Here is a 26,182-nt window from a genome sequence, read left to right on the forward strand (position 1 = left end):
GAAGAACTGCCAAGTTCCCTGGCAGCCGACTTCCGTCACCAGTGGAGTGGGATCACGCTGAGGCTTTTCTGGGCCATCAACGACACGACCAGGATGGCCGTCGGGAGTCGGGGGAACGACAGAAAACGAGTTGAAAATTTCAATCGTTCATCGAATAATCTCGGCCAAAGGAAGGGGGCACTCTCCCTTGAATGGTTGTTTGTTTGGGAGTTGAGAGTTTATCGACCCACAGCGGAGCGGAGCTTCCGCGGGGTGCATCTGCCAGTCATCGTCCATGCTCATGCTCAACAGCAGGCATTCCCCGAAGTCATCCGGATTACCGGCATGCGGATAAACAAACAACTTTGCGCGTTTCCACTCATATAATTGTGATGAAAGAACGGGGAAGGCCGTTGTGCTGCCGCAGCAAGATGACATGTACGGTGCGATCGTTCCTGCCGTTTCCCCAACGCTCATGATGAACCGTCGTCATGAGGATCGCGCGGTGAAGAGGGTTCAAGATAGGCAATCGCTTCGCAGCTGGGGCAAGATCCTGCGGTGCGTGCAGTCCAGGAGAGACTCGCTTACAACGCACAGTAGCTCCCTCGTCGCTCCAGTCGGCGAGTGGCGGGCGCCCAACCTCGTCTGGATAGAAGAGCAGGATTTTCCGCTGCGCCAAGCATGGACATTGTAGATCTACCTACGTGAACAATGGCGCCATCGGCTCAGCAACAAGGGCTTCCACGAGCACGAATTGTAAAGGTGAAACCCGGGATCTGAATCGTGGTGTGCCGTTGGAAAAGAGGTGAAAAGTTCCCATCCAACGAAAACGCTCTTCAGCTCGATGACTGGCCCGCAGAAAGTGTTCCTGCATGCGTTCGAGCGGGAATCGGCGGTTCGTTTGAGTAGTAAACCTTGGAAGTTCGCCTTACTGCACAGCTATCGCTGTAGGAACCAACGCTAGCCGAGTCAATACGAAGGGATTCCAACAGGGGCCGCACGCGACAGACTCTGCTTCCCCGGGAGTAAAAGGCTCTTTTTCCAAAAGCAAAGCCGTATCATAGCACAACAAGCGTGTCCGAAAAGATGCTTCTCTGATGCGCTTCAATCGCACGGACACCAATGACCCTATCGTGGCCGCCGTTGCAACTTGTACTGTAGGGCGTTGAGCGTCGGCGCGAGTCGAACGGCTGCCAGACAACGGCGTAAAGTCAGACTATTTGTGGAGGTGATCTTTACTGCATGCGGTGCAGCGCGGTGCAGGTACCGAAGCCACAACATGTGGCCGCTCGACAACACTCTTGTCGCACGTTGTGGAAAGACGATGGCAGCTTCGTAGCTGTATAGAGGTGGAAATTGTGTACGATGAGGCCATTGGAAACTGTGCTCGAGGCTGCCGGTGAGCGTGCTTATCTCTTTGTTCCTGACCAGGATGTTGGCTGCACTGCAGCAAGTGTGTCACCTCACGACCGCTGTCAGCTGTCAGAACCCTAGGGACCTTACCATTTACACTTCCGCTTTGGGCTGCCCGATGATGCCAGCTCCGCTCAAGCTTTTTCCGGACCCATGTTTTATGCATCCACAGCGGGCAATACGAGACACCCTCGTCAACTCTATCCCCCACTGGCTATCCTGCTCCTTGCATCGGATCTCCAACGTGGCATTCGTACTGGACGGAGCACGGTGCATGTGGACCGTTTCTCGGCTCAATCGCCTGGATGGGGGACGGCATGGACTCATGGTACGGACTATTCTGCTTGGGAACGTCAGAGCGGCCTCGTAAACTGATAATCGACATGGGTATATCTTGCTGCCCATCCGGCCACTCGAATCAGCTTCTCATCCTCAACAGCTTTTATACATCGAGCAGTCCCACCCCGACATCTCTCTCCAACACACTCGTTATCCGCACACAATCGCTCAATACCGACCTAATACCTAATCCCACCACCCTCAACCTCCACCCCTCAACCCTACCGCAAACATGATGCGCAACGCTGCTGTCGTTGGCTTCGCCTCTGCCGCCATGGCCGCTGTCGCTCCTGCGTACGGCGCCACTCCTCCTACCTACGTTGCCCCACCGGTCTACCACCCTGTTGTCAACACCACCAGCAGCGTGCCAACTTACCACTCGAGCTCTACTCCTGTCGCTCCTGTCTATGGATCTTCCAGCAGCGCTTCTCACAGCGCTCCTGTCTATGGAAGCTCTACCGTATCCCACCCGGCGCCTGTGTACACACACCCTGCGCCTGTGTACAGCACTCACGCACCTGTGTACTCTCACCCAGTGTACTCCACGAAGAACGCTACCATCCCGGTTTACCACCCAACAACCAAGGCCTCTACCGTCATCACCACATACTGCCCTGAGCCCACTACTCTCACATACGGATACCAGACTGTGACCGTCACCAAGCCCCAGACCGTTACTGTTACCTGCCCCATCGAGACCACAACTGTCCCAGTGGTGAGTATTTCACTACCATTCCGAATGACAAGAAGCTAATCCTTTCTTCAGTACCACCCTACCACTGTTGTCGAGACTACTACTTACACTTCCGAGTGCCCCGTCACAGTGACTACGGCTTCTGGCTACCCAGTCATCTCCACCACCGTCTCCACCCTGACATCCGTCAAGACGAAGACAATTCAAACCCCTATGACCTATGTTTTGACCAAGACCCTCCCTGTCGCTCCCGAGACGACCAAGGTTGTCACCTCCGTTGTTCCTTGCCACGAGTGCGAGGCCTCTACCTCAATTATGACTATTACGGAGTCTCACCCAGCTGTTACCGTTCCAGTCACCACCACTGAGGTCTCCACCAGCATGACGGTTTCCACATACATTCCTGGACCAACCCCTCCAGTCTACGTCTCTGTCTCTCACCCCGCGCCACCTGCGCCAATTGAGAGCGCGCCAGCTTACACACCTGTCTCCCCCATCTCTCCTCCTCAGTACAGCGCCCCACCGGCTGCCAACACCACCGTCCCATCTCCCACTTACTCCGCACCACCTCAGTACACCGGTGCGGCCTCGGCCGTCTCCGCTGCCGGCCTCATGGCTGTTGTCGGTGCCTTTGYCGCCTTTGCTCTTTAAATGGAGCATTAATGAGGATAATGGAAAGGGGACTGATGGACGGAATTAAATTCTTGTGATATACATATTACATTGGTCTCGCCTGTTGTGCGATGATCTACTTTTGGTGCGGATTTATTATACTGGTTTGGATGACACGAAACGATTGTTCGGGCGAAGGAACGCAGGACACATAGAAGTCAATGATCGAAAATTAAAACTGTTAAAAATCACTGCATCTCTCACTTTTCATAATGTTTTTGAAGCATCGAGTTTGATCGTTGCAAGTGTTTGCATTGCTATCCGAGTTGATCGGGTGTTGTGCGTTCAGCCATGAAGCGAACTTGGCAATCTTGGTTGAAAGGATAACCGCGTCTCGACATTCCAACATTATGACTTCTTCAGATACTACTCAGCTCGGAACAGCCGGCAACCTCTACCTAAGAAGGTCAACATTCGCTCGAATAAAGATTACTTTCTTCCAATGTCCTATCCCCGGCTTGTGATGCCGGCTCTCTGGCGTCCAGGAGGAATGTCATGGGCACTAGAAACCTCCGATCTATCGAGCGATGCAGAGGCTCGATGTGAGCGTTGAGCGTGCGGCTTGATGTTATGGTGCGTGAGACCGCTACACGCACATCATCTCACCTTGCTGGAGCCAACACGTCCCGTTCGTCACGTATCATTCAGACTCACGTTGATGAAATCGCTGTAGTAATTGCAGCTGCGAAAATGCTCTATAACCGCCCTCACAAAATTTCATGTCCCCGAGGTTCATCACCACTCTCCATGGAAGTCTGGAGGGTTCCAGTAATACAACCTGCGGGCCGAAGAGCAAGACCTGTGTCTGACGCTAAGTGACTTCACTTCGTTTCCCAATTCTCGGAAGATTATGGGACGAAACAGCGCATTTGCCCATGACAAAATCTATCATCTGACAAACATTCGGCTTTGGAAGCTGATGTCAGGGACTTGCAGCTTTCACGCAWTATGAGCACGTGCTAAAGCACCCTACGCCGCCCCACGGTGTCTCCATCTCGCCGCGATCTGTCTCGACCCTGCTGACTTGGAGAATCTTAGCAGCATCATATTCGACTTGAAATGCGAAAGCTTTTCTCTCAGCTGAGACCTATTTCAGCCGCCGCCGCCGCCGCCGCTGCTGAGGAGGAACTCAAGACCGAGTTTTTCAAGCTCCTTGATGTTATCATCGCGAGGCCCGTCGACGACCGCATCATCCCATCCCTCGAGGAGATCCGCACTTTGTGTGAAATGGGTGACATCGCGGTATTCGGATACCTACCGTCCCCATCGTGACACGAAGCTTGTCCTCCTATCCCCTGCTGCGAAGAAGACCGCAGTGTGAGGAGTCGTTCGGCAGGCAAGGCTTGTGTATTGGTTTCATTTCCTCGGCGACCTCTTGCAGGCTACTTTCCCAGTCGTGTAGGCCCGCCCACAAGCCGAGCTCCAACAGTACGGCAAACCTGATCTCTCTTTGGCTTTCGAGAGTACGGGCTTCGCACCAGGTATCCGCTTGAGGTCCAAGATCTTCAAGCACAATGACAAATGGCAACAACGTGTATCACCGTGGTCATGTCACCATCTACTTTGCATCGATTCGCGGTCGTGGTGGCTAGTCTGATGAACACGGCATCATTCCTGGTGCATTAAAGGCCGCGATCGACTATGAGGACTAGTCGAGTGACATCTCTTTCTTTTTGGGAGGTGCCGAGGCTTTCAAGCTGGAGTTTTCTGCTGAGACGAATCCCAATACCGAGAAGAGAAGCCATGTGACCTTCCTAGATATGACTACTGGCATGGAAAGCTCAGCAAGAGCTGCCGAGATGAGGATCATTGCCGGAAAATGAACTCTCTGTGTTATCCTGATATTTCCAAACGGCTCGCTCTCGGCATAGTCACTGATCCAAGAACTGATGGAGTTCTCTACCCTAGCAGAGTGACGGCTCAAGCAATAAAGAGAACTATTGGGATCGCTGATTTTATCAACGAGTTCTCATGTCACCTCGGAATCGGGCATAGCAAGTCACGCCCAGCTGATTCCGCACTTTTCCTCACCTCATTCGTCCTCGTGATATCTCTCGTACTCTACCTTGACTGTGTTGTGTTCGTTTTTCGGTGATGAACTCTCTGGCATTCGAGGGAGAGTCAACGGGCTAGAAGTGAGATATGTCCACGGAGATAGAGATGGAGACGTCTTTCGTTTGCCTTCTCGAAGCCTCTGATCTTTGATACGGCCAGCATTCTTGTAAAGGTGATGTGAGTGAGGTGAGAAAGGGCGAAGCTTGGCGCGGACTTCACTCCGACTTCATGCCAACGCCGATTCGAGGCCCAGTTGATCCATCTCCATCGTCTTCGATATCGATATCATCGTCGGCCGCATAAAGTTACTTCTCAAGCCACGTATGAGACTCAAAGTCTCGCTGGCGGGCATATCAATTCGAATGAGGGTATCGAAGAGCTTGGGAAGGATATGATTCAACTGCACGAGAACAAGAGCACATGCTCGACGGGCAGGGAAGGAAAGGGCATTCGACTTCCAGTGGCTAGCATGGCGGAGACAACCCATCGAAGCGTGATGCTTGCGCCAGGATGCATGCCTGCGACCGCCATGAGATGAGAGATAAGTGTCGAGTGTAAAATTTCACGTCTCGCGGATATTCTGAACAGCTCAGGCCACGCGAGTTGCTCTCAACGCATCAATGCTATAGTGGCACACTGAGATGCATAGTCAGATCTTGCCGATGCGTGAAATACCAAGTACAGAACCTAGGAGACCGATCGCTAGCCCAGACGGGGTATAAGGTAAGAGGACCAGGACATCACCGCAATGTGCTGTGGTTTCGCTCCGCTCACCATTCGCCCAAAACGGGATTTCCGTCCATTCGTATCGAAGCTCAGCCTTCTGAAGGGACTCTCGAAGGATGTTAACTGTTTTAGTGGTGGAGATCTCATTGACGCAACTTTTTTAAGTTTTCGTGACGCGGCACCTTTCCTTTCATCACCATCATCATGCAACCTCACTACCAAACACACCGACTACGGCCACGCCTCGAGGCAGAATCATGCATCAAAGTCACCGGCGTCACCATCGACAACGACTACGGTCGCGATTTCGAGTCCTCGCGCATCCGCGAGTTGGTACTCCAAGCATGGAGTGAAGATGGGCAAGCGATACCGCTGCCGCCTCGAGGATTCACCAAGCGACAGCGTTTACAAGGCTCAGATCAATGTCATCGCCAAGGCATACGATCCCAAGAACGCTGGTGCTCGTCTTCTTCCTCTCCTGCTTTATGACAGCACCAAGCGCGACACAAGCGACCCATTCATGTCGATGACCAAGGAGAACCGTGAGAAGGCCTTGGCTGCTCTCGCCAACCCGTTTCCCTCCATTCCGAACTTCAAGTGGAATGAGACTCAGCAACTGGTCATTGCCGACAAGCGCATGCTCACCGCCGGGCAAGACTCTCCTCATCTGCGCCAATCTGACTGCTACTCTTACAGGTGGTGACTACGTCCTTGACACCAGCCAGTGCAACGCGGTCTGCGACACGCTCTTGGACGCCATCGTCGCGAGGTTCTCGCATGTGATTCCCGTCCGCACCTACGCTAACGCCTTGACAGTCGGACAGCTAGCAGCTGAGGAGGCTGTGAAGAAGGGCACATCGCCAGCGAAGAAGACGTTCGAGATGGACGCTACTGAGGCGGCTCTGAACGCACTGTTGCTGGGTCAAAGCGAGACTGATCGGAAGAAGCGCCGTGGTCGCTCGCGCTACGCAGTGGAGTCCCATATCATGGACCACGCCGAGAAGGGTATCGTGAACCTGTGTCAGTTTGTCGACGGCGTCGATGCGGATGGCAGTCCGAAGAACCACCCAGAATATCCCGCCAAGGTCGACATGTTTGCGTACGTCGCCAAATTCTTCAAGGAGCTTTCAGAGCATCCTCTGCACGAGCGACTCCCACCGGCAGCACCAGCGCCTCCCGCAGCCGATACTGCAACCGTTGCTGCGACCTCAGTCGACGATACAACCGATATACACATGCACGCAAGGGCTGAAGGAAGGGCCGCCTTATATCCACCTGACTAATGATATCGTCGCAAGCTGAGGTGCTGGCCAACGCCGATGTGTTGATCTCCGCGTTTGTCGAAGTGCGCATCTGACGACAATCGCAAACATTGGGCACACGACAAGAAGCGCAATGTCTGGCATGAGTCCGATGATGCGTTCAATGCCATCGAGGCATCCTTCATGATCGCCCAGGCAGTCGGAAATTGGACCAGCCGCATCGTCTCCACCGCCATCTACGGTRACCCAGAGCAGCTCGGTCCCGTCGTGATGGGTGTGTTCAAGACGTTCAATTCAGACCACCCTGGCATGAACGAGTTTGGCGCACAGCTGCGAACGTCTCTCATGGAGCGCCTTCAGATGGCTGACTTCCCGTCAATCTTGCTTCAAGAGCAATCGCGCATGTCTTCGGTCCTCTGGGAGCCTGCCAACAAGATTTTCTACGAGGAGAAGATCAAGTCAAAGACCGACAAGACTTTTCCGCTTCCAGTATGGTGGAACGACATGGTCCGTACGATACCCGGCCATGAGAAGGAAGTCGTCTTGACACCTCAACAGGAGTGGCTCACGTGGGTGAACGTCCCGTTAGACTCCATGCGGCAGACCGCCTCAGGCTCCAAAGGCAACTATGCCGCCTTCTACACCATCATGAGCTTGATCAAGGGCACCACCCTTCACGACAAGTTTGGTGAGGACGTGGAGAAGGAGGTCTCGCTACTCGTGCCATACAAGCGTCAGCTTCGGATGTACACTTCTGCTTTCACCCAGCTCCGCACGCAGGGTTGAACCACCGCAATGCTTCCTCGCACTCTCACCATCGACAGCGCACTCGGTACTGAATGCAACATCGGCATTATCGATCTCACAATTCAATCTCTCGACAGCCGTGACATGGGTTTACTGAAGACAAGCGCCCGTGCGTGCGTCCTCGCATTCTCACCATCGACAGCGCAATCGGCACTGAATGCAACATCAGCATTATCGACCTCACAATCCAATCTCTCGACAGCCGTGGAATGGGTTTCCTGAAGACAAGCGCTCGTGTGTGTGTCCTTGCCACCCGTGCGCGGACAGCTATCTTGGCGTTCATGGGACTGATGAGGGAGGRGCGTTTTGCTGGGTTGATCACTGAAGTGAGATCAATGCCGAGGCTACGGCCGCCGAGTCTGATGTTCGCGCGCTCGAAGCAGGATCTGAAGAAGACAATGCTGGTGCCCAGTCCAACGACGAGAGCGTTGCAAAGTCCAACAACACCGAGCTCAAGTCTGATGATGAGCCCTCCACCGTCGACCCCGCCGCAGACAATGCTGTCGAGCACTCCACAGAAAACGCCGATGGTAATGGTGCGAAGTCCACTAACGCCAAATCTGATGACAAGAGCAATGCAGATGCAGAGAAGAGCAAGACGAAGTTCGGCGACAACCTCAAGGCAGAGCCAAAGAAGGAAGGCTACAGCAAGTAAAACAAGGACGGCGAGAAGATTCGCAGCAAAGCACTTGATGCCTTTCACGACTACTTCCGCAAGGTAGATTGTGTCGTCGAGATGGAACTTCCCAAGGAGTTCGACCACCTCGATGCGCCCCGCGACCTTTGGGATCCACTCGAGACTCAAGCGCTTGCCGAACTCGCAAAGAAGACTCATGAGGAGTACAAGTCCGCGAAGGAAGTCAACGAGAACTGCGCCGACAACCGCATCTGGGCTGATGATGTTTCTGGAGTGATGGCTATGAGCGACGAGCTGAAGACTAAGATCCGCACGCTCATCAAGACCATTATCAAGAGAAATGCGCTCAAGGCTGCTGATGAGAAGGCAATTGTAGATGCCAAGGAAGCCGCGGAGGATGCTAAGCGCCGTGTAGAGTGGTGTGCCGGGATGCCGGCGATGAGACCTCCAGTGTCAAGTCTATCGCAGAGAGCTGTGTCGCGCCAGAAACTATCAGAAATTGAGCTCTAGGTGAGCAACGTGAGATAGCAGAGCGATCATATTGAATATGCGGTGTAGGAAGCGGCGCAGACTTCCAGGTGACACAATGACCTTGTATCTTTCCCCACTGATACCACCCTCAACTCTGGCAATGGAGAGTTCGCTAGAAGTGTCTGAACTCGTGTTCACATGGAGATACCCTTTGCTGATCGCTGTTAATAGACACAGGCGGTAGATGTAGCGACCATACCCAGAGTCGATTGCGCATATCCAGCGGATCATCTGGTTGCTGTCAAGGGTGAGATGTAACAGTACCATCTTTGCTCGCAGGAAGATCCAAAGCTCTATTGACGGTGATGCCGTCACTCGACGAATACCGCAGGCCATTCCAAGTCATTCGACGATGTTGCCATTCATTGGCGGACATTGGTGGTTCTTCACTCGTGAGCATTAGGGGACCTTTTCGCACCTCTTCGCACTCCTGCTCATCAGTGTACTGCAGCAGATACGATCAGAGCTGTCGATATGAGAAACCCACGACAAAACAGCGCACTCCATTGCCCTCTCCGTTGAATGACGGACTACTCTGCTGCTAGCAAATGTTCTAGTAGCTCCAGAGTCGTCGATTGTATAGAGAACAAGGCTTTGAGACGTCACTGAGGGTGTCTCGTCTCGATGGATGGTACTCATATCGACAGCTCTGGATGCGATATCAGTCCTCCACAGGCCCCGAGAGCCGCAAATGTGTGATTGAGTCTGAAGCCATAGACTTCCATGCAAGACTGTCTCCTTTTACCATCTCTCTAAAAGTTCTCCCGTTCGATATGTTCGATGATTGACTCACTAACATGCGGCAGCGTCACCGATATTGATCCATAACCAAGTTTTCGCTCTTGGGCCTATTGCTCGATCCCCCCACGTCGTGCAAGACGATTGTCAACCATCTATGTCCATCTGATTAGGACGTTGCCGTGGGCTATGGGAAAGGCTTGGCGTCCCTTCTCGCCATATATGCCAAATGGCATGCCTGGAATCCCTTGCAAGACATCTAGAAGCCTTTCAATGGCGCCGACTTGTGGATCCTGTGAGGTTGTTCTCCGGATCTGTCGAGTAGCCCAGAAGCAAGGAAGCCTGTATGACCTGGCGAAGACCCACTGGTAGACAGCCTCACACTTGATCAAGAATTTGACCTGGTTGAATTGACGGTAGATATGGTGAACTTCAGTCTTGTCCACCGTCGTAGGGTTGGTGTCGAGAACGTGATCGTTTTAATTCAGACTGTCCTACCCAGCTCCCCAAGCATTGCTGTGTCGCACATTCCTGGAAGCTCCTCATAGCCTGTCTCGAAGGCTCGATACAGATCTTGGAATCGAGACACCTCACTACATTGTTTCAAACCTTCGGTGCGGTGAACGGAGCTGTCGATATCAGAAATTATCAACAAGACCAGTGCCCGGAACTTCTGTCTTGACCAATTGCTAGGCCACTCTGCCGGTAGAAATGGTTCTAGCAGGCTTAGAATCGTCGATCCTGAAGAGAGCGAGGTCTTGAGATATTATGGGTATGAATGAGGATATATTATCCCGATGAATGATTCAAATGTCCAAAGCTCTGGCGATGAATACTCCGTGCCGCGAAGATCAGCACGGCCTGCCCGTAAGACTGACGCTCTTCTCAACCTCGACACACTGATCTTCCATCTCAGGGAAGTGCTGTTTAGYGAAGACTGGCGGAAGAGTGGCCCACATGTGCACGAATTCAATACCTCGCTCGCTACCGCCATAGCGATACATGTAGAAACGGACAGCGTGCAGCGATTCGCGATGCTACTCGGCGCTTGGAAATGTCATCTGCTGGAAAATAAATGAGAGTGCTCTCTACGATAACGCCAGTACGAATGAAAAGAAAATGTTCGATCCCATTCTCGTCAATGTTAAAGTTCCTATACTTGTATTTCAGGAAGGGGGGAGGGCTCTTAAACTATTGACTTAGCTTCGGTAGGCTATTAAAGGGATATAAAGATGAGATGTTTCTAAAGGCAGTCGTTTATCCGTGTAGGTAAGTATTTAGACTCCGCCTTCACAGGGACACTAGCTAGAGCAAGCGTCTAGCATATGAAGGAAGGCATTGTCTCTAGGCTAGGACCAGGCCGCTACGATGAGTCGTCGGATTTCGAACACCGTGGCCTTCCTTGTTCTTGTATCTTCAAATTCCTCGGTCAAGCCTACTACCCCTATTTTGCATTTCAGAGTTCTGCTTTGTTGTGTTTGTCCCCTCGTGGATATTGATTACCTCGAACCCGTAAGCCTTGATATCTATATATTCATAGAACTTGCCGAGAAAATCTGCTACTAGTATCGTAGGTGTAATAATAACCTGCATTCTAGGAAGAGGCCTTGCTACGAGTGAAGGCCTTTGTGATATGAGCACGTAACACTTAGTATAGCTCGAGACGGACATCGTAGAGGAACTCCATCATTTTGCATATCCAAGGCTGCTTAATCATTCCCTTAGATATGTAACGGCCGATTCTCTGCGTTTGCCACCTTAAAGTCCGATTCGTGCTGCATGTACTCGCGCATCCAAAGCGGTAGCGCTCTGGTATGCCTTACTAAAGATTACAAAGACATCCAGGGCTGATTATCGTCAAGAGAATGCGTAACCCATATCACAAGCCGCCGATGGAATAGCGTAGACTCGGAGATACCCAACCTCGAACTCCCCTTCTTACCTCCCAACCCTCTTACTTCTCGTACTCTCCAGAGCGGCGACGACGACTTCATCCCATCGACGCACTCTACATTCCTCTCTAGTGCGTCCAACGCTAAAAGACTACCCACCGGCCAAACCCTTGCCCGTAAACGGCATACATACATCTCTAGCACACCCATTCTCCATACATTCTCTTTCTCTATCCCCTTTGCGCGAGCCTGACCGCGGTCACAGTAATTGATAGCGCTAACCAGCTCCGAGACAAGTCCAGGAAACATTCCCTCTACCTCACGAAGTACGTCCAGCGCATCGACAGAGTCTCCATCGTTTTCTACAGCGGCCCTCCAGATCTCGATCCAGGTGCATAGCGCGAGACTTTTGGATGTCTTAACGTCGCTGATCAACTACGAAACGACAGTCTCGAAAGAAAGACCAGTCGGGCGGCGCTTCGTATGACATGGTAGCTGAAGCCTGAAGCCTGAGGCGTGGTGGTGGTAGCAGCGGTGGCCTTGTTCTTGTTTCGGTATTTTTTCGAGGCGACCCGGTTCTTTTCCTTTTTTTCCCATTGTTGTTGTTCTTCCTCGTCGTGAGAATCCATCGTGTATGTCACTACATCACTTGCTTCAAGCGTCGTTGATAGAACTCTGCGAACTGGCCTCTGAAAAGCTCGCATGTGTTCAACGGGTCCAAAGTTCAATCATGTTCGCGAACAACGCTAGCATCTTTCCCCTATCTGTCAATGTGTCCATCATCTTCGACACATTTCCATTTGTGAGGCTGTTCGCTCTTCCTCCCAAAGTCCACTAAGTAGACGCCTTTGTGCATAGAATGCATTATTCTCTCGTCCCCTTGCAAATTGTCTTTGGCGCCTGTTAAATGCCCTGGAATGTGAAAGCCGCCGTCTTGTCCGGTCGCGAAACACGCACTTCCTCGCTCTGTCTCTTGTGTGCCTATCTTCGAATCTCTGCGGCTGCTGGGCTCAAGTCTGATTCGTACCATGCAGCGCATCCAAAGTGGTAGCGCTCTAGTAGGCCTTTGCTAAAGAGTCTAAAGACATCTAGGGCATCCCACACGGGTCTTTTGGACAAGGTGTTTGCGTGTGTCTGAGCTTTTCGAGACATTTTGGCAATGTAAGCAGCGAGGAGGGGAAGAAGAAGAAGAAGAAGAAGAGAGTGTGTGTTCTGTCTGGCGATAGCACGGATACACTTTGTTGATGACGGAGGTGTTCGAGGGGAATTAGAGGGCGATTTAGTTGATGAGGATGGTCAAAGTTCTGGCCGCAACTGACGAGGTCATTAATCCCTCTCGCGAGTTGACTTCCAAGCAGGGCTACAATGTGTAGGTGCGTGAGGTTAGTGAGTATGTATCAACACCACGAACAATTACTCAAATTCCATTCCATTCCCCCCTAATCACGAATCCAAAGTTTTGAATCGAACAGCAAGCGGTTCAACCATTCTAACCACCCCCCCAAAAGCCACTCGCGGAGCTCCATCCCCTATCCACTCCATCTCAAAATTCCCAACAAGCCCCGCCAGCAAAACCGATATTTCCGCCCGTCCAAATTTCTCCCCTATACAAGCCCTCGGCCCACTTCCAAAAGCTAGGAAGCCCTCTCTGGTTGTGACACCCCCATTACCGTGTCTCAACCATCTGGTCGGGTCGAATACTAAAGGGTCTTCTTGCCAGAGCTGGGGATTACGATTCAGACCACCGATTGATATCATGAATGTCGTGCCTTTGGGAAATTTCATCCCATTTACAACGACGGGTGACAGAGCTTCGCGGTCGAGATTGGGTATCGCGGCGTAGAAGCGGAAGATCTCGTTGCAGAATGCTGTGAGGAGTGGTAGAGTTTCCAGGCGTTCTAGAATTTTCATTATCATCGGAGGAGGAGGAATAGTATCTGTGATGGAGAAGTCTGGGATGATGGTTCGAATCTCTCCTCGTAATTTTTCTTGCATCTCGGGATGTTTACTCAATTCGCAGATTGCCCACAACATCGTCTGGCTGACGGTATCATGCCCTCCGCCAAGAAATGTCATTCCTTGGTTGGAGAGGACATCGATATCTTCTTCTATAGCTCCAGTATTGAGGAGGATGCTGAGAATGTCTTTGTCAGTGCTACTGGTCGCGGCTTGTCGCCGCTTTGCAACAGCAGCGCTGATCAGATGCCGCACCGCATTGCTGGCGCCTTTAAGTTCTGCATGCCGCTTCAAGGGCAGCAGGTTGAGCATGTACTCAGGGAGAATCGAGGCCCAGAATCTCAATTTCTRCGCCGTGGGACTGGGTCTAGCAGCTTGCATGTATGCTTGGAAGAATTGATCCGAGTGACCGGCAAGATTCTCAAGATCTAGACCCAAACCACCTATGCCGATGATATCCAAGGCAGCACGGCTGATCAAATCATTCAGATTGATGTCCTCGTCGCCAGACCGCTCACGCAGCAGGTTGATCAGTTCGATGGTYTTGCTCCAGAAAAGTGGATACAAGCCCTTGACTTGACGGACATTAAAAGCAGGCTGCAGCAATTTTCTCTGAAGTTTATGCGCTTGACCCTCTGCAACGACCAGACCATCTCCGAGGATCGATCGCAAAATCGTCCTGGATGCCTCGGTTTTCTGAAAGGCATACGTTTGGGTGGTGGTGAGGATATCTCGGACTCCTTGAGGGGAGGTGACCAGAATTCGCTCTTGGTTCAGGATTCCATGGTAGCGTATCAAGCCTTTATTCGGGACGGTGATGGCCCAAGTGGCGATTTGTCGGGGATCAGGCTCGAGGAAGAGGCGTTTATACCATGGAGCCTGCACGGGGCCCGGCAATTGGATGCGGGTGAAGAAGGTCTTGCGAATGATATTTCCGATGGCGAGGGAAATGAACGTTGTGCACGCCCACCAGGCTATAGTGACGAGCATTGTACGGATCGTGATCGATGCATGTGGGTGAAGATTTTTGGGAAAACAAGATTTGAAGAGTGATGAGATGAGGTTACTCTACCCCCCAGCAAAGTATGTCATTTGTGCCTGTTACTTTGACATCCCATGTAAGGTACTGTACTGTAGTGCCTGAGGGGATGACTTGCATGGGAAGTTCCGAGAGACGAAGGCCAATGCCCTGCAAGGACAAGAAGCTTTTCCTCGACAAGCTTTGAATGATCCTTCCTCTATGACGTCGGTAAAGCTTGGCAATGAAGTCGACTGCCTACAGCCCCCCAGTCGTGCATACAGGAATCTGAGCGGGAATTCCGATCCAATCCGCGTGAATTGTCGACAGAATGGAGTGCGCATATTGGATGAAAACCTCCCTGTCTCTTTAGCGTGATTCCTGTATGCGGGCCACACTCTGTACATACATGTACCTAGGCAAGGTACTTTACATGTATCCGGCAGCGCGGCCATGCAGACTTCCCACCTCTCTGGAAGATTCATCGTCAGGAAGAAGGTGCGCCGCCGTGCGATTAGCATCATCGACATCCGGCCGGTAAATGGCGGCTGGGCCGACACGATCGATACGACTTTGCAAGGCTTCTAGGCTATCCATGGTGCTATTGTAAGCATTGTCTTTTTCGGGACCATCGATGATGTCGGCGTCTCTGATGGTACTAGCTTGTGGAGAAAAGAGTTGGGAGCCCGAACCATGTGAACGATACTGGCTTCAAGTCTTCAAAAGATCTTAAAGTGGCAAGGCCAGATCCAGAACGAGAATTGACTCCACGACGCTTCGGCATTATCCTTGGACATCCCCTTGGGTTCGTCCGTTATAGATGTACGCATGGGGCATCGGCAGTTCTGCATGTGGCATATATCTGGACGAAAGCAAGCATCAAGCATTGGTCGGCCCCGTGAACTCTACGAGTTCGCTCTGCGTTGGGATGGCCTGCACTTATATCAAGAATTCTGATCGAGATGCCATTGAAGGAGTAACTATGCACGATGTGGTCGACTGTAGTCCTTTACTACCTTGAGACTGTTGCGTCAACAARACTGGAATCGATCGATGCGGCTGAAGATGGCAGGCCAGACAAACCTGCGGCGAGCGATGCCTTATCGCCACCAGCACTTTGACTCTGGCTCATTCCAAGCACACCGTTGTATCGTGGACGACGATGTAGGTCCTTTGTCAAAGCCAAGTCTATACTTGTCCTCCCTCCCTCTCCTCCTCCTCCATCTTTCCCTGCCAAAGTGATGGTCAATGTGCTTAAGCTCCAAACTCAACCCAAGCCAGACAGATATGACGATGGCTCTCACCCTATACACCTTCTCCCTCACTACAGTAGAGGGACGAGCCATCGATGCGAACATCAACTACAATAATGGGCAAAAGACAAGAGAACGCAGAAGCAAAGCTTCACGATCAAACGAACCTCTTGGGATTCCGAGACTTGATGGTTCTCTACGCTATCATGTCTCTATCCCTAATGGTCTGTTCCATCGATCAGAGCAGTATCGGAGTCCTGTTGCCATCCATGGGAAAGGATCTCAATGCCCAGGGAGTTAGTATCTGATTTTGAAAGTCGACAGAGCTGCTATCATCAGCTAATATTTTCCCAAAGTCTATATCATGGGCGGGGACATCTGCTCTAATTGCCAACACAGTCTTTCAGGTGCTTTATGGTCGTTTGTCGGTATGATCAATCTCTCATGATCAAAAATCCTTGACTTGAACCTCACCTTCTAATATATACGTATGTTCAGGACCTCTTCGGCCGGAAAGCGATGCTTTTGTCTGCTTTATTCTTGCTCTCTTTAAGTGACTTGGCCTGCGCTCTTGCCGTCAACTCGACTATGCTCTACGGTACAGTCTCCCGAAGAGTCGATGACAGCGGAATTATACTAAACACAACCCCAGTCTTTCGCGGTCTGGCAGGAATCGCAAACGGCGGTGCTGCTTCCTTGATACTTATGGTCGTTAGCGACGTGGTATCACTGAAAGACAGAGGAAAGTATCAAGGAGTTCTAGGATCGAGCGTGGGAATTGGTAAGTAAGGTCACCAGTCGATATTCCAGAGCAAAACAGCTGACGATTCCCAGGGAACGCGATCGGGCCTCTCCTTGCTTCCGGGTTCGCTGTTCACTCCACCTGGAGAGGCGTCTTCTACCTGGTTTCTCCACTGGCCATGCTATCCTGTGTAGCGAGTTATTTCTGGCTTCCATCCACCATGCCCAAGATGAATGTCAAAGAGACTCTCGCGAAGATTGATCTACTCGGTCTGTTCTTCGGAAGTGCAGCGGTGATTTTACTGCTCATTCCAACTTCCATGGGCGGACACGTTGGTTCTCCCTGAGACTCTGCAATGATCATCACCATGTTCGTGGTGGGTGGAGCGTGTCTGATCATTTTCATTCTCGTCGAATGGAAATGGGCTGAACTTCCGATGATGCCATTGTCGTTGTTTCGGACAAAAGCGGTGGCTGCTATGCTTGTACAGAGTTTCTTGGTTGGGATGACTTATTATTCCTATCTTTTCTTTGTAAGTGCAGCTTCACAATAAGCCATCCGACGCTGACGGTTGCAAGGTCCCACTCTACTTTCAGAACGTACGAGGTATTAGTCCTCTGATTTCAGCTTGTCTACTATTATTACCTCTTGGAATCTCCACATCGATCGCATCGACATGTGCGGGTTTATTGATTTCGAAATTCAATCGCTATGGGGAAGTCATTCGGGCTGGATTCGGGATGTGGACACTGGGTCTTGGTTTGCTGATACTTTCGGATCGGWCTATCATCAACCTTGGACTAGTCGTCTGCTTCTTGGTGCTGACTGGAATTGGTAAGTCTCGTCTACGACAAGTGCATGTTGTTTGCTAACGCTTCATAGGTGCAGGTACAGTCATATCCAACTCCTCCATAATCGAGTCGAATTATGCTAACCTTGCATGACCTCCCCAGGTTGTATATTCCAACCAACACTAGTGCGTCGCTCATCATCCCCCCAGAGAACAGCCATTCTAACCCCTCTACAGGTCGCAATACAAGCCCACTGTCCCAAATCCCAACGCGCAGTAATAACATCCAACCGCAACTTCCTACGATCCGCAGGAGGTGCCGTAGGACTAGCAGTCTCTTCCACCATCCTCTCGAATGTTCTCAGAGGCTCCCTACCCGAAACTCTCGCGTCGGTGGCCAAAAGTCCTTTTGCGATTCCGGATCTCTCGAATTTCTCTGCTGGGGATGCTGAGATTATATCCAATGCATACGCTCAAGCGAGTAGGGCTGTGTTTATATGGTGTTGTCCCGCTGCGGGCTTTGCGGGCTTGCTTAGTGCTTTTGTTAAAGATGAAGGTTTGGTGAGGAAAGAAGAGCAGGAAGTTGTGGATGCGAATAGTCCTGCACAGCTGAATGAGAAGGATGTTGAGAAAGGGGCAATTGTCAGCGATCATAAGGAGATGCATGTTGATACGATTGATGTGAGCAGTGATGAGGATGATTGGRGCAGTAATACGTCTCTTTCTAGTTTAGGGAGCGATGAGAGTCGGAAGAGCAGTAAGAATAGGACGAAAGAGGAGGTTGTGTGATAGCAGTTGAAATCTTATGCCGTACTTTCAAATCCGACAACAATGAAGACTTGATTTCATGCTCTGATTTTCCTTTGGCATCTTTATCTCAGCTTTTAGTATAAGTATCCCGGAACACTTTTATTTACCCCTTTATTGCCCTCTGCAAGGGTATGTTTACCAAGGGGCAGCCTCGCTATGGCAGTCATGGTAATATCACAGACCACTGACTCGGCAGTACCTTATCAACACTACAAACATCGTACCTTTCGCTGTTGTCGGGCGTGCGGTATTCTGTCGCAACCGCATAATAAGGTCAAGGGGTAGCAGCATCATAATCTGATTTGGCGTGAGGTGAATGACAGCTTGAAATCAACAGCTTTTCCTTCTTGGCAACTCTTCAACTTTACACACAACTGCCGCAAGAACCATTCCTTCCGATTCGCCACCATAACCACAAGTCACCCGCCAACAAACCAATGAGCTCATGCTAACGTAGGTAAGGTGCTTAACTCCGCCCGTCCCCTTCAATCGCCTCCGCCTGTCCCATCTAAATAACTAATGCATGCAAGTTTGAAGAAGCTTCATCCCTCGGCTTCCCGGATCTTCCAAGCACCCGGTGGCATCATAATCCTCCGCGTCGCCCGCAGGACGAGCATCATCGAGGGGATTTCTCACGCCAAGCTCTTTCTTTCCCCAAGGTCTCATTCGAGGGCCTGCTTTGACGATACCATCTCGCCCTCGGGAAACGTCCTTTCATCAAGCGATAACCTCGGGTCTGATGAGAATTTGAGAAATGGCACCATCGGTTTCACGCGAGGCTGAACTCGGTATGTGGTCGTGTGCCTCTATGCAGATCGATTTTATCGCGTGGGCCTTGGCATTGGCGTGTCAGGCAGGCAGGCACGAAACCTGAGGTGCATGCCGTTCCATTCGGAAGGCCGCGGAGAAGGATTATTGATAATAAGACTCGCGATCATGTCTCGTCCCGTTGTGCGCCACGTCGTCTGTTTTTTTGTGTTTTACATTGCTTGTCTTTTGCTTCTTGTTGTTGTTGTTCTTTTCACAATCACCTCCTCCTCTCCCTACCACTCCAGCTTGGCTTCACAATGTTTCGAAAAGCAATTTTACTGGCCTCACTATTAATTGCTACCGTGGTCTTCTACAGCTTACACTCTGTTCCCTCAGATCAAGCGCAGTTTCATCCGACTGTACTGGAGGATTTCGAAAATAATGACACGCGAGCTGCTGCCCCTTTGGTCCTGGCGCCACCACTCCGCACTTCCGGACGATACATAGTGGACAATGATGGTCAGAGGGTGAAATTAGCTTCCATCAACTGGTATGGTGCATCCGACATCTTCCATGTCGCCGGTGGACTGGATATCAGACATCGAGACGAGATTGCAGCGACGATACGCAGCATGGGATTCAACTCTGTGCGATTTCCCTATTCCGACCAAATGGTCATGGAGAATCGCATTATCCCTGTAGAACTCATCGCCGCGAATTTGGATCTTCTCGATGACTACGACCTCAAGCAACCTCATAAAGAATTACACCTTCAGAAAAATAATGACATTACCGGACCGAGAGCACTGGATGTCTTCAACGCCTGCGTCGAAAGTCTAACAAAAGCCGGTCTGGCGGTGATAATCAACGACCACATCACCAATGCACATTGGTGTGATGGATTCAATCTCTGTGATTCCTCGTGGAAGAATGATCATCTTGGATTCTGTAAAATAAAGCAAACAACCGAAAGCTGGATTGCCAATTGGCAGACGATCATGCGGCCGTTTATAGACAATCCGCTGGTTGTGGGTGCGGATTTACGAAATGAACCTCGAGGACTCTGGGGTACCATGACGTGGAATAGTTGGGCTACTGCCGCTGAGAAAGCTAGCGAGGCGTTGTTGGAAATGCAGCCAAATTGGTTGATGATTGTTGAAGGTATGCCGGGAGAAGAAGCATCTAAGAAAAGTTCCCTCTAATATTGATTGATTTCTCCCAGGCACGAGCAGCGCAAACGATTGCTCAGGAGCGAAAGCCAGACCAGTGGAATTATCCCTCCCCAATCGTCTGGTATACAGCGCCCACGTCTACAGCTGGAGCGGCTGGGGCTCCATCCCTTCGGTACCATACAGCAAACGCCCCTACGAGAGTTTTGCCAAAGATATGCATCGCAAATGGGGCTATCTGCTCGACAACGACATCGCTCCCGTGTGGGTCGGAGAGTTTGGTACAAACTCAGATGCTGATGACCAAGGGGCTCGCCATTATTGGGAGTCCTTGATGAAGAGTCTCACTTCTTATGATGCTGATTGGGGATATTGGGCTTTGAATCCTAGGAAGCCGGAGAATAATGATGTGAGTTTTTGGTTGTGATCATCGGTGAAAGTATTACATGCTGATTGAGAGTCTAGATTGAGTCCTATGGTCTGCTGATGGATGATTGGAAGACGCCTGTGAAGGATTGGCGTCTTGCCAGCTTGCAAAAGTTGATGAAAGCCTCAAAGTTAGAAGGACAGGCTATGCAGTACATTGCGACGAATTTACGACGTATATGACGTGGGAAGAATTTATCTGATTAAAGGCGGCGGTACTACGATTCCGCCAAAACCTAGCTGTGGGCGAATAAAAGGGGTATAGAATTACTGTATGAACTTTTTCCGTCATCGTCATAAACATCAATTCTCGGGTTCCACGCCTTGATCAATCGCATCTCTCCACTGTCTCCCATATACAGAAACCATCCAGGTACCCACAGCTCCCAAAAACACAAACAGCGCCGAAATGGTGCTGAACCAGCCGACTCCAATGGCAGCAATGATTGGCAACACAAGCGCACTTCCAAGAGCCTAACGTTGAAAAAGTTAGCATCATCATCAAGATATATATATTCTGTAGGGGGGAAAAAGTCCAACTTACACCAAAAAGATACCGCACAAAATAATTCAACCCCACAACCTCCGAAGCTCGACTCTGCATGACATCCAGACAATAACTATTCAAACTAGGAAAACAAAACAACTGCGCAACACCCTGAAAAATCATCGCAATAACCGGTAAAGGAATCCCTCCGACTCGCTTCTCAATCGACCATCCATAAATAACCATACAAGCCGGGATAACAATCCCCATGGCCGGTAAAGTAGCTTTGAGACRATCTTCTGGAATCCTCTGACCTCGAATCTTGGTGTATTTCCTAACATAATAATCGGACCAGCGGCCGCCGAAAAATGTTCCCGTGAGATATCCTACTCCGGGGGCGAGGTAGAAGAGACCTGATTGGAGGGGGGTTTCGAGTCCGAAGCGTGGGTTTAGGACGTATCTGATTGGGGTGAGGAGACTGTACATATTCCATACCAGAGAAGAGCTGGCGAGTCCGACTAGGATGAGATTTGGGTATCGTAGGAGGAATACCACGCGGGCGGGATTGATCCATTTGATAAGTTTTTTTGCTTGGGCGGGTTTGGAGAGGCCGATGAGTTCGATGGATTTTTTGCTGTGGATTGTTTCCGGGAGGAGGAACATGCATGCCATGGAAGCGAAGCCTGCGAGTGCTGTTTGGAGCCAGAAAATGTCTCGCCAGCTGGCATATGTGACTATTACTCCTCCTATCATGGGGCCTAGTGCTGGACCTACCAACCTTTTTTTTTCACACCCTTTTAGCATGGATCTTTAATATGGAGAGGGTTGAGGAAGTAAGTGATTGCACACTTTTGATGTACTTACGTTCCGCTCATAAACCACGCATAAGCAGTTCCTCGCTCTCTGGGTTTGTAAATATCACCTATAGCAGTCCCACCAATAATCAAGAAGACGGTTCCTTGAAAGGCCGTGAGCATGCGAAAGACAAAGTATGCGGCGATGTTGGGGGCTAAAGCCGAGCCCACGCTGAATGCTGTAAAGGTGATGGCTGCACAAATGAGAGGCCTCTTTCTCCCGAATGCTTGACCGATTGGGCCCTGTGTGTTGGGGTTAGCAAGATCGAGAATGCCGTGGTCTCACTAACTACACAGGTTGTGGGTTTGGATCGACAATGTCAATAGAAGCACTTACCCAGAACAACGGCGACAGACCCATGAATAGCATGTACAGAGCGTTACTGATGTTGAAAAGTGTAGCACTGGTGTTGAATGTGCTGACGACCTGCACGAAGTTAGTCCAACAAATCACATCTATCTCCAAATGGACGTACCTCAGGAGCAGCCGCGAGAATGCTCGTCGAAGACATTGGTGCCAGAAAGGAACAAAAGCTCAGAATCGAGACAATCATAATCTTCCTCTTCGGCGTGAACTTGTCATAGACTTCCTCTCCTACTTCATAACCTTGATCATGTACCGGAGTGGCATCATGGGTGGACATGTGGGAGCGTGTTTGRTGAAGACTGTTGTTTCTTTGACTTTCAACATCCGCTTCGGCTTCACTTTTGTGACTTGCATCAGTAGTCTTGTGTTGGCCTTCATGGTCTTTTGTTGAAGAGGGTTGTCTTGATAGGCCTTCCACATCCTCAATCGCTGGTCTCGTTTCTTTCTCCATCATGGTTGATGTGTTGCTGATGTCAAATTTTATTCTTTTTTTCAGTGTGGATGTACCATTTGATCAGGATGATGTCAAACCAAAACAGGCAAGGCTCAAAAGGCGGCAAGTGAAGCAAGACTAAATAGAGGATGAGAAGATATCAAACCAATCGCAAAGTGAAAGTCTGGTGGAACCTGCTGCTTGAAAAGTTCTAGTAGTAGTAGTATAAAACGTCCGATATCGACACGGAATTAAGATCGATTGAACGACTCTTCCTCCTGCTGGGAGGTGCGAAAAAAGGACTTGGCCGCGACCAGGCCGTTATCGATTGGTTCCACTCTGTCCCACATACATACTACCTGCATTTTGCCGCGCCCCGAGGTCGGTGGGGAGGGCAGGTGTCTTGGCCGCTGTGGCTGTTATCTGCCAAGCGCGGTTACCGGCGGCGAGGTCGGCCAAGGGAGGACGACCCAACGCCATTATCACTGTTGAAGGATTTGGCAAAACCTTTTTTTCTCTGCTTTTCCGACTCGATGTGTGGTGAGATGTTTCTATGTTCGTGCTAAATCACGGCCTATGCTACGGTGGTCTTTTAGCGACTTCCCTGCAATAACCCATAAATAGCTTTTCAGAATGCACTACTACTCTTAGCTTTACCTCGGCGCCGGAGTTAGAGTATTACAGCGTTTCCTACGCTATTATATCGTATTATACATAAGGTTTCGATATAGCAAGAGTGCTAGGCTGTATAATAGTATCGTAAAGATTTATTCTAGTTACCGTTAGTATATCGACACTCTTATAATTTTATCTAAAGGCGTTGCCTTATACCTATTGCTTATCTCTTTTCTATTTACCTATATAAAGCGCAGAGAGAAGAAGGCGCAAGCTAAGGTGTAGAGATGTCGTAAACTAGTGTATATTATATAGTAGTATGTTCCTCTAAGAGCTATAGCTTAATCTACACGATAAAAGGCAAAGGTGCGATATAAGTATATCGTAAATCGTAAACGCTAGTACAATTCGAAAGCTATGTTATATACTAACTAAGAGGGAAGTCCGTTAAAGGACCGGATAAAAGTGTTATATAAACTCTATCTAACAATTCTAGATAGTAACGCTATCTACAGTTAACGTATACCCTACTCTTAACGGCGCTTTAATCGATTGCGCGTACGATCCGCTAGTAGCGCACTACTAGGCTCGGAAGTAAGGGAAATCTAAGAACAGCTACGCTTATAACTAACCCCTTAGGGAGGGGGGGGGGTCCGTAAAGAACCTCCGCCCTACTTAGCTAGGACCGAGAAACGCTATGTATTATTATTATCTATTATACGGTAGAAAGGGTAGTACTATAGCTACTTACCTCTATACGAGATTACTCTAGTCTCTAAAGGAATAACTCCTTCTTCTAGCGGTCGTCGGTAGGTTCTACCTTAACTACTAGTTCTTCCTTAACTACTAGTTCGGGCTTAACCTATACGTACGTTAGTAGGTGCACTATTATACGGAGGAAAGGGTATATAAACTATAACGTTCGCTAAAAGATAGGCGTCGCTTTCGTCGCTATCGTCCGTAGTTGCGGTAACATCGATATTATCTAGGTTGTCGTCGGAGGCCTATTAGGAATTAGCATAGCAACTAGATGTATATTATATAGGTAATACGTATAGGTTTCTCTACCTTCGGCTTCTCCGATCGGGCTTTCTTCTTTTTCTTCTTGTTATTACTAGCGATAGCTTTTTTATAGAGCCTAGCTATAGCCTTAACGAGCTTCTTTTCCGCTACGGCTATGTATAATAGGGAATTATCTACATCGTATTAGCTAGGCCGCTTAAAGACTAAGAACACCCTATACGTCTTCTTCGTTCCTTACGGGAAGATACGAGCGAGCCTCGAGCCTTCGTATTCCTTAAATACTAGTTTAGTAGGCCTATTACGGTTATTATACTGCTTAGTTATGTATATAAGGGTGTTGTTAGGGTAATCGATCTCTAACTTTACACCTAGTAAATACTTAAATAGTTGCATTATAGCAGCTATATAATCGAACTTCTAATTAGGTACTAAGACAGTTTAAGGTTGCCCTATTAAAGTTAGCGATTGTACACCGGTATCTAGAACGACGAAGTCGCTAGCAATAAACTAACTATATATATACCCTTCTTCTTGTTTTAAAACTTCGGTATCCTATCGGGGTCCTTAGGTAATATCGTGTACCTAGCAATAATAATAGTAATAGTTATCCTTACCTATATAAAGGAGCCGGATGCCGTTCCCGCTAGTTCCTTAGGCCGAAGGCTAATTAGGAGGTTACCGGCGTCGTACTCCGTCTTTAGTAGGTTCCGTATATAGTCGGTATCGATCTTCCGCTAGCGCTTATTTATCGAGCGCCTATTGTTTAGACTAGTATTGTTTAGGTAATTGTTATCGCCGTAGTTCTAGCCTATTCTAACTAGCTTATAGTCGGATGTTTCTATATTAGAGGCAATCTCTATAGGGGTAACTCTAGRAGGGATTCCGGCGCTATTAAGGCGAGGCTAGCGTGCTAGTAGCTACGTAGCCCGCTATACAACGCCCTTAGAGCTACTTATAACTAGCGGCGTTAGATTATAGAGCTCGTAGAAAGGGCACTTAATATCGTTACGTAGGGTTTCGCCGTAATTAAAATTATTACGCTCTATATATATTCGAGGCTATAGCTTCTTCTATTGCTTCTTATTACCTATCGTTCCTCCGTATAAAGCGCTTCGGGGTTCGTAGACGGTATCGCGATCGTATAGGAGCTATAATAGTAGTAGTAGCCGAGTCGTAGACCGAAGAATAGAGGGAGGGTAGAGATAGTAGGGTCCCGTTTATAGCTTTATATACCGCGGTAGTATATAAAGGTTCGAATTGTACGGTGCGATCGTACGATTGTTATAAGGATACTATAGAGATTACACCTTTAGCACTAATATAGCGTATAAGGGGCGACTCCGAACGTTTGTACTAGCGCATATAAGCAAGATAGTAACCTCGAATAATATAGGGAATGCTTATATACTATTATACGTGCTATAGATTCTCCTCCTTATCTAACTAGTAGTTATCCTCGCTATTAGAGCTAGTCCCGTCCTCCTCCTTTTCTAAGATCGGATCTATAACCCTATCTAGTRCCTCCTTAAGTACTTTACGTTTATAATCGTTATCGCACTAATTAAGGAACGTCTATATAATAGCCTCGGAGTTTACTTTAAATCCCTCCTACTTCCTACCTCCCCTTAGGATAGTAGTCTCCTCTAACTAGTAGTCTAGCATCTTACGTAACTATTTAATAAGGTTCTTATAGGCAATCTAGTGCTCTAGCCGTTAGACCTCTAGTATAAAGCGGTAAGAGCTA

At 49.5% G+C, this 26,182-nt stretch overlaps 10 protein-coding genes; 7 read left to right on the forward strand and 3 right to left on the reverse strand.

Moving 5' to 3' along the window:
• Window positions 1–147: 147 nt before the first annotated feature.
• RCC_04773 (uncharacterized protein) lies at window positions 148–456 on the reverse strand (the record flags this gene model as incomplete). Its single annotated transcript, XM_023770050.1, has 1 exon — window positions 148–456. One exon carries the CDS (start codon window positions 454–456, stop codon window positions 148–150), a length of 309 nt encoding a protein of 102 aa, XP_023625818.1.
• Window positions 457–1,963: 1,507 nt separating this feature from the next.
• Window positions 1,964–3,076, forward strand: RCC_04774 (uncharacterized protein; the record flags this gene model as incomplete). XM_023770051.1 has 2 exons in its annotated part: window positions 1,964–2,446; window positions 2,498–3,076. The coding sequence occupies 2 exons, from the start codon at window positions 1,964–1,966 to the stop codon at window positions 3,074–3,076; spliced, it is 1,062 nt and encodes a 353-aa protein (XP_023625819.1).
• Window positions 3,077–4,156: 1,080 nt separating this feature from the next.
• RCC_04775 (uncharacterized protein) lies at window positions 4,157–4,369 on the forward strand (the record flags this gene model as incomplete). Its single annotated transcript, XM_023770052.1, has 1 exon — window positions 4,157–4,369. The coding sequence occupies one exon, from the start codon at window positions 4,157–4,159 to the stop codon at window positions 4,367–4,369; it is 213 nt and encodes a 70-aa protein (XP_023625820.1).
• Window positions 4,370–7,323: 2,954 nt separating this feature from the next.
• On the forward strand, window positions 7,324–7,926 carry RCC_04776 (uncharacterized protein; the record flags this gene model as incomplete). Its single annotated transcript, XM_023770053.1, has 1 exon — window positions 7,324–7,926. One exon carries the CDS (start codon window positions 7,324–7,326, stop codon window positions 7,924–7,926), a length of 603 nt encoding a protein of 200 aa, XP_023625821.1.
• Window positions 7,927–8,683: 757 nt separating this feature from the next.
• RCC_04777 (uncharacterized protein) lies at window positions 8,684–9,094 on the forward strand (the record flags this gene model as incomplete). The annotated part of the gene is made up of 1 exon (XM_023770054.1): window positions 8,684–9,094. The coding sequence occupies one exon, from the start codon at window positions 8,684–8,686 to the stop codon at window positions 9,092–9,094; it is 411 nt and encodes a 136-aa protein (XP_023625822.1).
• Window positions 9,095–13,188: 4,094 nt separating this feature from the next.
• On the reverse strand, window positions 13,189–14,691 carry RCC_04778 (uncharacterized protein; the record flags this gene model as incomplete). Its single annotated transcript, XM_023770055.1, has 1 exon — window positions 13,189–14,691. The coding sequence occupies one exon, from the start codon at window positions 14,689–14,691 to the stop codon at window positions 13,189–13,191; it is 1,503 nt and encodes a 500-aa protein (XP_023625823.1).
• Window positions 14,692–16,088: 1,397 nt separating this feature from the next.
• Window positions 16,089–17,060, forward strand: RCC_04779 (uncharacterized protein; the record flags this gene model as incomplete). XM_023770056.1 has 5 exons in its annotated part: window positions 16,089–16,268; window positions 16,329–16,400; window positions 16,471–16,570; window positions 16,625–16,753; window positions 16,807–17,060. 5 exons carry the CDS (start codon window positions 16,089–16,091, stop codon window positions 17,058–17,060), a joined length of 735 nt encoding a protein of 244 aa, XP_023625824.1.
• A 581-nt stretch (window positions 17,061–17,641) lies between these two features.
• Window positions 17,642–17,956, forward strand: RCC_04780 (uncharacterized protein; the record flags this gene model as incomplete). XM_023770057.1 has 2 exons in its annotated part: window positions 17,642–17,690; window positions 17,742–17,956. The coding sequence occupies 2 exons, from the start codon at window positions 17,642–17,644 to the stop codon at window positions 17,954–17,956; spliced, it is 264 nt and encodes an 87-aa protein (XP_023625825.1).
• Window positions 17,957–19,381: 1,425 nt separating this feature from the next.
• Window positions 19,382–20,842, forward strand: RCC_04781 (related to endo-beta-1,4-glucanase; the record flags this gene model as incomplete). XM_023770058.1 has 3 exons in its annotated part: window positions 19,382–20,225; window positions 20,287–20,642; window positions 20,699–20,842. 3 exons carry the CDS (start codon window positions 19,382–19,384, stop codon window positions 20,840–20,842), a joined length of 1,344 nt encoding a protein of 447 aa, XP_023625826.1.
• Window positions 20,843–20,962: 120 nt separating this feature from the next.
• RCC_04782 (related to dityrosine transporter) lies at window positions 20,963–22,821 on the reverse strand (the record flags this gene model as incomplete). XM_023770059.1 has 5 exons in its annotated part: window positions 20,963–21,133; window positions 21,204–21,924; window positions 22,011–22,243; window positions 22,338–22,427; window positions 22,477–22,821. 5 exons carry the CDS (start codon window positions 22,819–22,821, stop codon window positions 20,963–20,965), a joined length of 1,560 nt encoding a protein of 519 aa, XP_023625827.1.
• Window positions 22,822–26,182: the final 3,361 nt, after the last annotated feature.

This window comes from Ramularia collo-cygni, assembly GCF_900074925.1.
Source record: "Ramularia collo-cygni strain URUG2 genome assembly, contig: RCC_scaffold06, whole genome shotgun sequence".
NCBI classification, from domain to species: domain Eukaryota; kingdom Fungi; phylum Ascomycota; class Dothideomycetes; order Mycosphaerellales; family Mycosphaerellaceae; genus Ramularia; species Ramularia collo-cygni.